General features: G+C 46.0%; 1 protein-coding gene across 1 annotated transcript in view; it reads left to right on the forward strand.

The window, feature by feature from the left end:
• HDAC1 (histone deacetylase 1) overlaps positions 1–10,592 on the forward strand; it is a 12,107-nt gene extending 1,515 nt beyond the window's left edge. The window contains exons 3-13 of the mRNA XM_009884528.1: positions 2,508–2,582; positions 3,783–3,921; positions 4,539–4,680; positions 5,841–5,933; positions 6,248–6,356; positions 6,479–6,619; positions 7,102–7,210; positions 7,316–7,446; positions 8,212–8,358; positions 8,477–8,525; positions 8,892–10,592. Of these exons, the coding sequence (XP_009882830.1) occupies positions 2,508–2,582; positions 3,783–3,921; positions 4,539–4,680; positions 5,841–5,933; positions 6,248–6,356; positions 6,479–6,619; positions 7,102–7,210; positions 7,316–7,446; positions 8,212–8,358; positions 8,477–8,525; positions 8,892–8,919 (1,163 nt within the window). The 3' untranslated portion in view covers positions 8,920–10,592. The remainder of the gene's footprint in view (positions 1–2,507; positions 2,583–3,782; positions 3,922–4,538; positions 4,681–5,840; positions 5,934–6,247; positions 6,357–6,478; positions 6,620–7,101; positions 7,211–7,315; positions 7,447–8,211; positions 8,359–8,476; positions 8,526–8,891) is intronic.
• The last annotated feature ends 1,545 nt before the right edge of the window (positions 10,593–12,137 follow it).

The raw sequence follows: 12,137 nt of genomic DNA on the forward strand, positions 1-12,137 counted from the left end.
CGTTTATTTTTGGTTTTTTTTTTTATAAAAATTTTTTTTTTTTTTTTTTTTTTTTTTTTGTCTCTGTGTGACTCTGAGCTGATGTTCTTTGGCAACAACTGCAGCAAACTAGTTTTCTAGCCAGTGTAGACACACAGAGGGGAAGGCTCGAGGTTCCTCTAGACAGTATTTTGGTCTTGCACACCGCAGTCCTCAAGAGCGGAAAAAAGTTGTTAGCCCATGGGGTTCATTTATGTGGAGTAAGTGTAATCTCCAATTTAGAAGAAATGGGGGTCTCAAGTCTGAAGTAGAGGCACTTGGAGACCTGGTATGAGCTGAAGGGGACAGATATTAAGGCAAAAGCGTGTAAGAGGAATGGGTAATATGGTTCATGAGTAATATACATTGAAAGACTTCCTACAGTAAATGATATGCCCTAATATACCAAATGACATATACCAAAGTACATATTTACACAAACTGAACTGTTTACCCCTGAAGCAGATACGGCTCATAAACGCCCACTCTGCTCTCTCTGGTAGTCAACATTTTCTGTAGTGTACTTCCACAGAACTATTTTTACCTGAGGGAGCCAAAAGATGAAAATTAGTCTTAAACATGTGGAGGACAGAGCTTTTCTTCAACAAGACCTGCGAAACAGTAGCCTCCGTGTAGCTAGAGAACTAGCACAGGGGGCTCAGAACAGAGATTAGGGATATAGGAGATGAGGTCACCGCTCCCAAATACAGTGGCAGGTCTCTGCAGCCTGCTTGGTGCTTCAGCTTTCCCTTTGAGGGGAGGATAGCTGCCATGATTTCCGTAAGGATGGTTCCACCTTTAATGCGTGGCTCTTTCTGGTTGCGCTCTCCTAGATACGAAGCTCCTCACCCACCCATTGCAAGGAAGAAGGAGCATCTGTGCCTCTCATCTTCCACCAGAGCTTTATGCCTACAGTCAAGTGATTGACCCCTGTTATTAACATCCCTCGTTAGTAGCCCTGGCTGCTTTGAATCTCCTGGTAGGAAAAAGCCCACTTGGTTTCTGTGTACACAGCAGCTCCTGTCTTTGCCAGGTATAGCAGAGGGATGCCCTCAAATACTGTTAGTGCTGCCCACAAAGTTCTGAGGGGCAGTGAAGGTAATGAACCGTCTCTGTTTTCATTCTGCTGATGCCACGTTGCCTGCCTGAGGACTTGGGAAGACTACTCTGTAACCTAAAGGGCAAGAAGTTTAATTCGTTGTAATGGGAAGCATGCAGAAATTGATGACTTAAATTCTCCTCACTTAACAGGAAAAGCTTCCAACCACCTCTTGGCATTAATTGTTCAAACACTGCCAGTTGCCATGCCCTGCTGAAACAATTGGAAAGTGGGAACAATTGCTTCCTTCTGGGCCTCCTGATGGGTATTGTCCTTTTCAGAGATCCCTGTCCCGAACTGGGACCATTCAGGCTCCCTTATCACACAGTCTTTGTGGAGGCTGTGCACTGATGAGTTTCTAATGCTGCAGAGAACTGTGTTGTTTGTGCCTTTCTCATTAAGCACAGAAGTAAACATTCTACAGACGTTGCTACAAAAATACAGTTTATTTCTTTTGTTTGTAAAAGCAAATCTTTCAAAGTCTAAATTCAGTACAAGTCTGTTGTTACTTTTATTTGTAATCATGAAACTATTTTCAGTAGAAATGTATCCAGACCGAAACTACAGTACTGCTGAGAACTTAAAAAACTGACTGTCCGCTGTGAAGTGAAAGGAATGTACAAAGTGTAACAGAACAGACGTGGCTGTAAACTTCTTGTCCGGTACACACCACTATCTACCATCTCCCCACTTTCTCCTGCAACGCTGGCACTGTTCGCTTTCTCAACTCCTCGTCAGCAGTACAGCAGGAAACGGGAGCAAAACCCTTTCCCACTTGCTGTGGGATTGTGTAACGGAGCTCAGTGACAGCTCTGTAATCAGGAACAGCTCTGTTCCCCCCTAGAAGGCACAGTGCCCGGGCAGCAGGGCTGCAGCGTCACCCATGTGGGGTGGCGAGGAGTGGTGGCCCCCGTTTTGCACAGCCTGTGTGTGCCGTGGTGACCCGCGTGTGCTGCCGGAGCCAGGCAGAACGCTGTAAATGTGCCGTCTCAACAAGCGCGGCTTGAGTTGCTGCTGAGGATGAGTATCGGTATTACAAAGCTCTTATTGATAGCATCTCCTCTCCGCCCACTCATTTTCCAACGTGATTGACTGGTTTCTGGATCCCTCGTAGCGCACCCCGGTAGATGGCGTGCCGTTCTCCCCAGGGCTCCTGGGACCTGCTTTCCCATTTTCTTACAAGTCAGGAGTATCTTCCCTACAGCAGCAATGTTTTTGCCTCGTCAGGCAATCCTCAGGTCGATTACGTTCATGTTTTATTATTTGTGCGTGGTGTTTTGTTGTTTAAAACGTTTGATCGCTTATCTGGTTAGCTTTTTAAATCAGAATGGTGGTGTAAGGTTTGCCATTTGTGGTTTTGTCTTACTAACTCTTTTGTATTCTTTTCAAGTTAACGTTGGGGAAGACTGCCCCGTGTTTGATGGGTTGTTTGAGTTTTGTCAGCTCTCTGCTGGGGGCTCAGTTGGTAAGCTCACGACTTCTACGTTCTTTTCTTTTTCTCTTAAGCAGATGTATGTAACGTAGTTCTGTCTAGGAAATAACTTGTTGTTGTGGTGGTGGGGAAGCCCTGTCAACCTCTTTCTGATTTGCTTAATAATTAGCTGCAGATTCCTTCCCATGCGAGAGTTCAAGCCTTGCATATTGACAGATCCCTCTACATTTGTTAAGCGTGTCTTCGCTAGTCCAAGTTACTTCACAGAATACGTGAAGGACTCTGTAAGTGGTATGACAACATTGCCAGCAGAGACTCAGAGCAAAACCAAAGCAGCAACAGGGGTTTAATAAAAAAATCAATGTGATTTTTACAGACGAGAAAGTTGTAAAAACCTTGCTCTGGGCGGGCATAACCTGGAAGTAAAAGAAAAGGGTGGCTTTATCTGTTGTTTTTTACAAAAAGCCACTGTCTCTGGACAAGAGACAAAATAGAACCCGAACCTGAAAGCTGGAACGCTTAAAATGCTCTGTAAGCCGGAACATTTAAAATGCTTTCACTGTTTTCAGATAACTTTTTTGCAGAAATACTTGGTATTGCGGAACTGTGTTACTGTGCATAGGCGTTAAAGCTTTGTGGGTGCTACTCCCACAATGACATCTAGAAGTCTTTATTTCCTGTAACACAGTTCAGCAGTACATACAAGTACTGACTGCAGCGTTTTTGAAGTAGCTATGCTCTCTGGTCCCAAGGCTGTAGATTCCACAGAACATATCATTTGTTTTGATCCTGGGAGACTTGCAAAATTTGCAGAAAGTTTATGAAGGGGCTGGGGCAAGAGAAATTCCTTTGCCTCAATGCATATTTGGTGAATCACCTAAATATATGTTTGATAAAACCTTTCATTAAAATCTTCTCTGTTCAGGGCACTGAGAAATCTCAGCTGTGACCCCAGCTTGAATGCTGTGGACTTGTTTGTGCAGATTTCATGCTCTGAGGCAAAAGTGGGAAGCGGTGAAAAGTGTGTGCAGGCAAAACAGGCTGCGTGTCTCTTCCCTTGCCTTTTGTTAGTTTGTTGAGACATCCACTGTTAAACCCTTGGGCTTTTGCTTTGTAAAGTACCCAAACGCACACGTAAGCAATGATGTGATCGTAAGGGACCTGTGCTTTGCCCCTCAGTCTCTGTCACGGGGCCTTCGCTCTCACGCTAACATTCTGTAATTCTCCCAACAGCCAGTGCTGTGAAGCTGAACAAGCAACAGACAGACATTGCCGTGAATTGGGCGGGAGGCCTTCACCACGCTAAAAAGTCGGAGGCTTCTGGCTTCTGTTACGTCAACGATATCGTCCTAGCTATCTTGGAGCTCCTGAAGTACGGGCAATGCTGTTTACCCCTTTTGTCTGTTCTGCTGCATTTCCTCTGAGTCCTTAGCGCTTTCTTCCCAGTCTGCTCTTTTAGTTCCTTTTTATTTTAGCTGCGTTTGCCTGGGAGGGCTTAATCAGCTGTCTTTTGGGATGCGGTACCCTCTCTCCCGAAGGGGTATGTCTAGCGGTGGCACTGTGCGGGAGGCAGAAGGCTCAGAGCGTTGGGTGATTGCTCTTAGGCCCTTCTCTCTGCCAGCCACCCTGGAACAGGGGGCACAGCTGTAATATGTGACAGCTTTTGGCTCGAGGCAAACCTCAGTGGGAGGCTTGGCCGTAAAAATGCAGTCTATTGGCTGCGTCTGAATAAACTAAGTTGAGTCTGCTTTCAAAGATCAGTTGCAGCAGCAAAAGTCACTTTATTTTCCTCTGTGGCTCTGTTCCACGGCTGACCAAGGCACATGTCTGTTCTCTGCAGTTCTTTTGCTTGTAGACTCCGGAGAGGGAGCTGGCTGGTCGCTGTGCAGCCTGGGGGTCAGCACCAAGTTCTGTGCTCTCCTCCCATTTGCTCTGCTGCTGAAGGCAGTTTCTGCTCTGAAGAAATGCAGTTTTTCTGTCTGATCCTAGGTATCACCAGAGGGTGCTGTATATTGACATTGATATTCACCACGGAGATGGCGTGGAGGAAGCCTTTTATACCACAGACCGTGTCATGACCGTGTCCTTTCATAAGTACGGAGAGTACTTCCCAGGAACAGGGGACCTACGGGTGAGAACGAAGGCTTTGCCAAAAATTACCCTAAAATTTGGTCTCTTCTGTCTGTTTGCTGTCGTACTAATTTAACTAAAATCACCGCTCTCCTGCGTTTGCCTGCTCTCAAAGTGGCATCTTTTTTCTGAGGGCAAAGGTGGGTATGTGAGGTAGTGAGTGCTTTGTTCCTGCCGTCATGGCCTGTACAGTAATAAGGCACTGACAGCAGTCTCGTAGCAGCCTTCTGGTGGGATTGTGCTCAGAAAAGTGACTCTGAGGATGGCGTGTTGGTCATCTGGAAGTATTTGCAAACTAAGCTTGGTCACACGAGCTTTTGGGTGAAAGTTTACGAGGGAGTACTTCTCCCTGCGTTGGTTTATCTTGTTGGCGTTTCCTCCTATGAGTCAGTTCTACGTGTTAATGAATCGTGGTGTTAACTGTGGCACTCTTTCAACTTAGATACAGGTGTGGTTTGCTTTCTGACTTCTGACATTGCCAGGATGCTGTTCTCGGGGCGGGGGGGGGGTTTTTTACATTTTTTTTTAGATCATTTTGAGTGGAGTTACATTTTTCTGATCTAAATTCCCAGAGTTTGGTGCTGGTGATGTGAACTTGTGTGCGGCACTGGCATTCTTTCCTGGTGCAGCCACTCTGCAGCATAAATGACATAATTGTTTTTTATAAAAAACACTCGGGTATGAGAGGGATAATGGAAATGTAAAAATATATATATTTTAAAGTAAAAGTAGATTCCACCAGTTACTAGACTGCACGGTCAGCCCAAACTGGTATTTTGGGCTGTGCATCTCTGCAGAGTGTACGGGTTTGGAACTAGAATTCTGGCTGCCAGTGTATTGCTGTGTAAGTGAGCGGCTTTTGCTAGTGAAGTGAGAGCCCGTGTGCTCACAGCAACGTGAAAGTGGTGACAGTAAAAGGTTTTTCTTCTCTGAGCACTGAGGGCCAAATGCAGCCACTTTTGCCAAATAAGCTGCTGTTGGAGTCAGTCAACTGACTCTTGCTGCCTTCTGCCATGACAGCGTTTGTCCGTGAGAGCCTTCGGATACATTCCGATTACACTGATGGAACCCCAGACTTCCCTTCCTAATTTGGGACACAATTTACATGTTGTAGTTGGGTCTCTGGTGACTTGTGGTATCTCCTGTCTTTCGCTCGAATAGGATATTGGTGCAGGCAAAGGCAAGTACTACGCTGTCAACTATCCTCTCCGGGACGGAATTGATGATGAGTCCTACGAAGCAATATTCAAACCAGTAAGTGGAGATGTTTTTGCTGAGTGGTTCTTTGTGGATCATGCTTTGTCATTGAGTGGCTCATGGACCCATTCTTTGGGGAGATTGATTCAGTCTTCTGTGATAAGGTTCTTCAGGGGCTCTGCTCCTCCCTGACAATTGCAGCCTGTGGTCAGTAAGCTGCTCTTCGTCAGAGCCTCACTGTTACCGATGTAGGGGAGTCGGCAGCTGTGGGAACACTAGGGATGTCTTCATGGCACTTACTGACATGGACGTTACTGTGTTGCTGTGACACTGTCCTGTGGAGAGTGTGTAACAACGGGTTTCTTGTTTAGGTGATCTCTAAAGTGATGGAGACGTTCCAGCCTAGCGCAGTTGTCTTGCAGTGCGGGTCAGATTCGCTGTCGGGGGACAGGCTGGGTTGTTTTAATCTGACCATCAAAGGTAAGAGTGCCGTACAGTGCCTGTGTTTGGCTGGCATACCCGATATAATTACCTTTCAGTGAAAAGTTTGTTCTTCTTATGCCACGAGGCTATGACCTTTTCCCCCACTGCTTCTGCTGCAGGTCACGCCAAGTGTGTGGAGTTTGTAAAAAGTTTTAATTTGCCTATGCTGATGCTGGGAGGAGGTGGCTATACAATCCGCAACGTGGCTAGATGCTGGACCTACGAGACTGCTGTGGCTTTGGACACTGAAATTCCCAATGGTAATTCTTCCCTGGAGCCTTTGAAGCAAGACTAAGGGACAATGACACTCTAGTAACAAAGCTCAGGGAAATGATGGTGCTGTGGGAGAGGTAGCAGCCCTGAGATGTTTCATTAGCTCTTGATTATTACTGTAGAAAAGCTTTTGGATGTCCTGATTTGCAGTAGCTGTTCTTGTTTGCATTCTAGTCCTGTAGCTCTCCTGTCCAGCAAAAGGTACCTAGCAGCCTTGCCGTCTTACTGAAATGAGATGACCTTCTACTGAAAACTTTTGTGTGCACTGATAGTGTTTAACTGCCAAGTAAGCTTTGACTGCACTGTTGCTAAGTTGTCTGCTTTGATCTCAGTTTGAGCTAGGAGAGCTTCAGCTCCTACGCCTAGGGAAATGCAGTTGTGCTTTTCTATAGAAGTACAATATGTCTGTGGTATTTTGTCACCAATCAGGTGGTAATTTGGTGTTTATTCCTTTTTAACTTGCCTGCAGAACTTCCATATAATGACTATTTTGAGTACTTTGGACCAGACTTTAAGCTCCACATCAGTCCCTCGAACATGACTAACCAGAATACCAATGAGTATCTTGAGAAGATCAAGTAAGTGTTTGCTCCTCTTTGCGAGACTGACACCTTCTACTGGGGGCTTCACAGCCGTGGGTGGCATCTTGCTGACGGAGGTGTTCCTTTCCTGGCTGGCTCTAGGCAACGTCTCTTTGAGAATCTGCGCATGCTGCCTCATGCCCCTGGCGTCCAGATGCAGCCAATTCCTGAGGATGCTGTTCAGGAAGACAGTGGAGATGAAGAGGAAGAAGATCCTGAGAAACGCATTTCAAGTACATGCTTGTCTCTGGCATAGTTGCCTTGCCCGGCTGGGAAGCGCTCTGTTCGGAGCCTGTGGGTGCAAAACTGAGCAAGATCGGTTAGGGGGAGAAGCGTGCAGGCTCTAAACTGAGTTATCTTGGTAAAGAGAGGAGGATATACGATTTAGATACATCTCTGTTCTGGAGTCCTTCAGTTTGAATCGGTTCCCGCCTTTCTGATTGGTTTTGTAAGATAAAGCAATGATGCTAAGCACTGCAGAGGCGATAGCTTTCTTTTCCCTAGGAGAAATGGCACTTTCGCCAGATGATTTCCATAGTGGGAGAACCTAAGGTTTAATGTGAGAATTTAAACAGTTTCTGTGATGTAGGTGCTATGACAGAATACTTTCTGGGAGACTGTCAGGTTTGATCCCAGAAGTTGTCTTCCACAGGAAAAATGCGAGTTTATATCCAGATTGGCTGATGGCCTTTAGATCTGGCAGACAGATTTTCTCAGTGTGAAGTTGGTTAACCTGCTTACGCTGTCAAGTCTAGACATCACGCTGTACCTAATCCAAGTCGTACATGTGATCTTGGATCTTGGGCATGAGCAGTTAGGAGTGATGAGTTAAAAGGTACGGCAGGTAGAAAGACAAAGTGGTTTTATCGTGGCCTGATTCTGACTTACGTAGGCTCGTTAGTTCATTCCAGTGTGTAGACGTGCTGGGAGAAGTTAGTGCTTGGTGTCTCATGACTTCTGAATCTGCTCAGACAACCTCTTGTCCTCTTCGTGCTCAGTCCGCAATTCTGATAAGAGAATATCCTGTGATGAAGAATTCTCTGACTCTGAAGATGAAGGGGAAGGAGGGCGCAAAAATGTTGCCAACTTTAAGAAAGCGAAGCGTGTGAAAACAGAAGAGGAAAAGGAGGAAGAGGAGAAGAAAGGTAAGCATGAGAGCTAGGACGAGAAGACCTCCCGTCTCTGTGCGACTTTGCCTGCCCTGTATTTTCCTACTGCACTATTGTGTGTCTTTTGCCTATTTTATTTTTTTTCCCCCCCTAGATGAGAAAGAAGAGGAAAAAGCAAAAGAGGAGAAAGCAGAACCCAAAGGGTAAGCCCTGTCTCCTGGCGTGGCGATTAAGCGGCTGCGCTTGTACTTCCTCGTGCATCTACCCATGCCCCCAGTGGGATGTTGCACAACCTGAGGGGTTGGAGGAGAGACGTGGTAGTTTGGATGGCTTTGTCACGGAAGAAGTTTGCATGTGTAGAACAGCATGCCTGATAAAGCGCACTGAGAGCAGAGCCCTCAGTGAAAAGGGCTTAAAAATCCAGTGCCTGTGCTCAGTGTTACAGGTTTTAGATGAAGATGGGCCATATAAGCAGTGTGTTTAAGATTACGGCTCTGGCTTGTCGTTAAAGCTTGGGCACAGCCCAAGTTCCTTCTTTAAACCAAATTCTTCACTGCTTGCTTCCGCAGGGTGAAGGAAGAGACGAAATCCACCTAAGATGGCTGCAGCTGGACGGTACCTGTCAGTGCGTAGTTGTCATAGGTTAGCTTCTCTGGTTGCCTCCCATTCCACAGGATTTATATTTTATATATGTTTCTGTATATATTTCTATATAAATATATAAATGACTTGAGAACTGTAAATTATTCCTTGCTGCACTCCGCTAGGAGCAGACAGGGAGGATTCTGCGGAGTAGACAGACCTGCACTGCCCAGATTTGGTGACTGGGAAGTTTCACTCTTGCCTTCCACTGCCTCTCCTTAGTGTGTCTAAAAAAAATAAATCACTTCCTTTCTTTACTCTCTCCTCTGAAATAACCACCCTTGGAAAAGAATAATTTAAGTAGAAGTAGTATCTGCATTTCAGGTTAGGTGGAAAGATGGCCATGAAATTTCTTTTTTTTTTTTTTTTTTATTTGTCTCTTTTTTTTTTTTTTTTTGTGGGAGAATGGGTTCCCAAATGAAGCCTGTGAGAGACTATTCCTTTGGTCTTCAGTTTGATTCCACCATGGCAAGTAACTGCAAGCTGGTGCCGCTTCTCAGGGTCAAATAGTGCAGTTCTTGAATAGAGTTGGCTACCTCCCTGCAGCAAACTTGTGGAAAGAGATGAAGCAGCTTAAAAGCAATCCGAAAAGCGCTTTAGTGAATCAGCCCGAGAGCCCTTCAGGTGCAGATCTGGAAAATGCAAAATGAAAATCACCCTAATGTGGTGGTTAACGTTTTCCGAGATCTTGCCGATCCAGTTAGCGTGGCAGCATTGTGCATCTTGAGTAAGAGAAGGGATGAAATTTTTATACCTTTTTTTTTTCTATACCTATGCCCCTCTTTGGGGGAGGAAGTGAGTTACTGCCCGTTTGGCCGCCTGCTTTGCTTTTCCTGCTCGTTCTGCCCTCGGCTACACGTGCCGTCATGTGCTTTCTCAGTACAGATCTGCGTCCTTGGCTGAAACCACTGCAGAAATTCCCAACTTGTCTAAAGGCCAATCCCTGCTGAAACCTCCTGTCAATGTGCTGAAAAACTCTTCTCTGAAATTAAGTACAAATGTTTTCAAGTTGAACCTTCCCTCTCTCTCGCTCTCAAGGCCAGTAAATACGGAGAACGTTTTTATCAGTCCTCTGAGCTGTTATCTTTATAAGGGAACAGCAGATGGGGCTCTGTACATTTTTATAACTACTCTTCCTACTCCCACGCGTTATCTCACACCCAAAGTCTTTCGTGACCAGAACTGGCCTTTCTTTTGCATCTCCTTTTGTACAGCTGATGGTTAGGTGAGCTTTTGGTGAAGTGCTCCGCAGAAGTTTTGCAGGCAGTTTTGACTCGCTGCTCTCCTTTCTCAGGGGGATTCCTCTGTCCATAAGAGGATCTGTACCTCCCACGGAGCGCTGCTGATGGTTTCAACTCTAATAATGCTGCTAACTTAACACAGGTTATTTTTAAAATGTGTTATTTTTTTAAATACTTTTTTTCCCCCCCCCTTTTCCACCGTGAGTTTTTTAGTCTCTTTGAAACAGAGTGACGTGTCACTCCCGCTCTTCAGTGTTTGTATGTGAAGTGAGAGAGATCAGTGTATCTTTGTGTCTGGGGGTGGGGGGGAAATATATTGTGGTTTTTTAAAGATGCTTTTATTTTGAATTTTGAGAACCTTTGTAATAAAACTGGTGCATTTCTATGGTTGGTGTGAGTTTGTACTGCTTTCTGCTGAGAGGAAACGCTTGGTTAGAGGGGCAGTTGGTTGTTTTTCGGAGCTGTTGCTGGAAAACGGCGCTGTCCTTTGGTCACGAGCATGATGTGGTGTAGGTCCCAGGGACAAGAAATGACAGCTGTAGTAAGGCTTTAGAAAGAAAGGGGAGGCGAGGCATGGTTACTTCCCCCCTTCTTTCACAAAAAGCGCTAGATCTTTTGGTTCAAATGAAGTAAAAAGATCACTGAAGCATTTTATTTGGAACACGCTCTGTGCTGCATGTGAAAGATTGCTTTAGTTTCTTTTGTGGATGTTTATTCTTCCCCCCCTCACCGTGTTTTCTAAAATAGCCTCGAAATTCTCCTCCTGACCTTTCTCTCCAGAAAAGGTAAGTTGAAATACTATGGGGTTTGTTTGCTCACAGCTCTTCTACTCCGGGTCACCGCGGTGGTTCTGTTTCTTTCCTAAATGACAGCTGGGTTCTCCTCCAGCAGCGGTGCTGATGCTAATTGGGTTTGTTCAGAGTTACAGTTCTTCATGCAGCCGATGCTCTGAAAGCAACGCTAATCTAGAAAAGGCGTAATTGAGTTACGGGAAGGGAGTATCTTTTGGATGAACTGAAGTGGTTTTTATCATGTATTCAAGTGAAAAAAAAATCTTTAATGTAATTAGCGGCAGGTTAATTCTGCAACTGAGCGGTAATCACACCTGAAATGGACACAAAAGGTTCATAAGCCAAATCTGTTTACCTAGCTAAAAAAAAAAAAAGCTTTGTGTGGCACAGTTGACTTTCCTGGAGTATAACATGAAAACTTAGTTATCCCTTTCACCGCAGCAGGCGATTAAAATCCTCTCCTCCTTGAACAAAAACAACTGGGATTGGAGTCGCCCTTGCCAGATCGCGCCTGCCAACGTGCGACCGCGACTGCAGCCCTTCTCTCCTCCAGCGCTGCTTAAAATGGCTGCCGCGATGCTGCTCCGCGTCTCGGCAGGGGCACAATGCAGCTGCGTCTCGCATGACAGACCGCCGGCGATCTTACAAGTAATTCGCAGGCCGCAGTGCCTAGGTTTAAAACACTATTTTTTTTTTTTCCCTCTCCTATTATTAATTTTTTGCCCCCTCCCTCCAAATGAATCGGGATGAACGCCCCGCTGCGTTTGAAGCAGGTCACTTGCTTTAGCTTCCCGCTATCCCTAGGAGGATGTGCTGTGTAAAACTACGAGGTTTTGGCCATTTCCACTTACCTCAAGAGCTACAGAAGAGCCACGATGGTCCTTGCCCCAGGCCCCACCATGCCAGGGTGGTGCCAGTTGGGCAAACACCGCTCCTGGCTTTTCTCCCAGCCGAACCAGCAGGGCAGGTGATTAGACAGGAATTAGGCGCAGGTCATTAAACAGAGGGGCTGTGTGGAGCGGGCAGGAGGAGCCCTGGGGGGGCTGCAGCCTTCAAGCCCTGAGCTGCTGGAGAGGATCAGTCTTGGGGGGGGGGGGCGAAAAACCCACCTCCGTGCCCGTGCAGGTCACAGGAGAAAGGA

The sequence above is a fragment of the Charadrius vociferus genome, unplaced genomic scaffold, assembly GCF_000708025.1.
Source record: "Charadrius vociferus isolate BGI_N301 unplaced genomic scaffold, ASM70802v2 scaffold1485, whole genome shotgun sequence".
Classification (NCBI taxonomy): Eukaryota; Metazoa; Chordata; class Aves; order Charadriiformes; family Charadriidae; genus Charadrius; species Charadrius vociferus.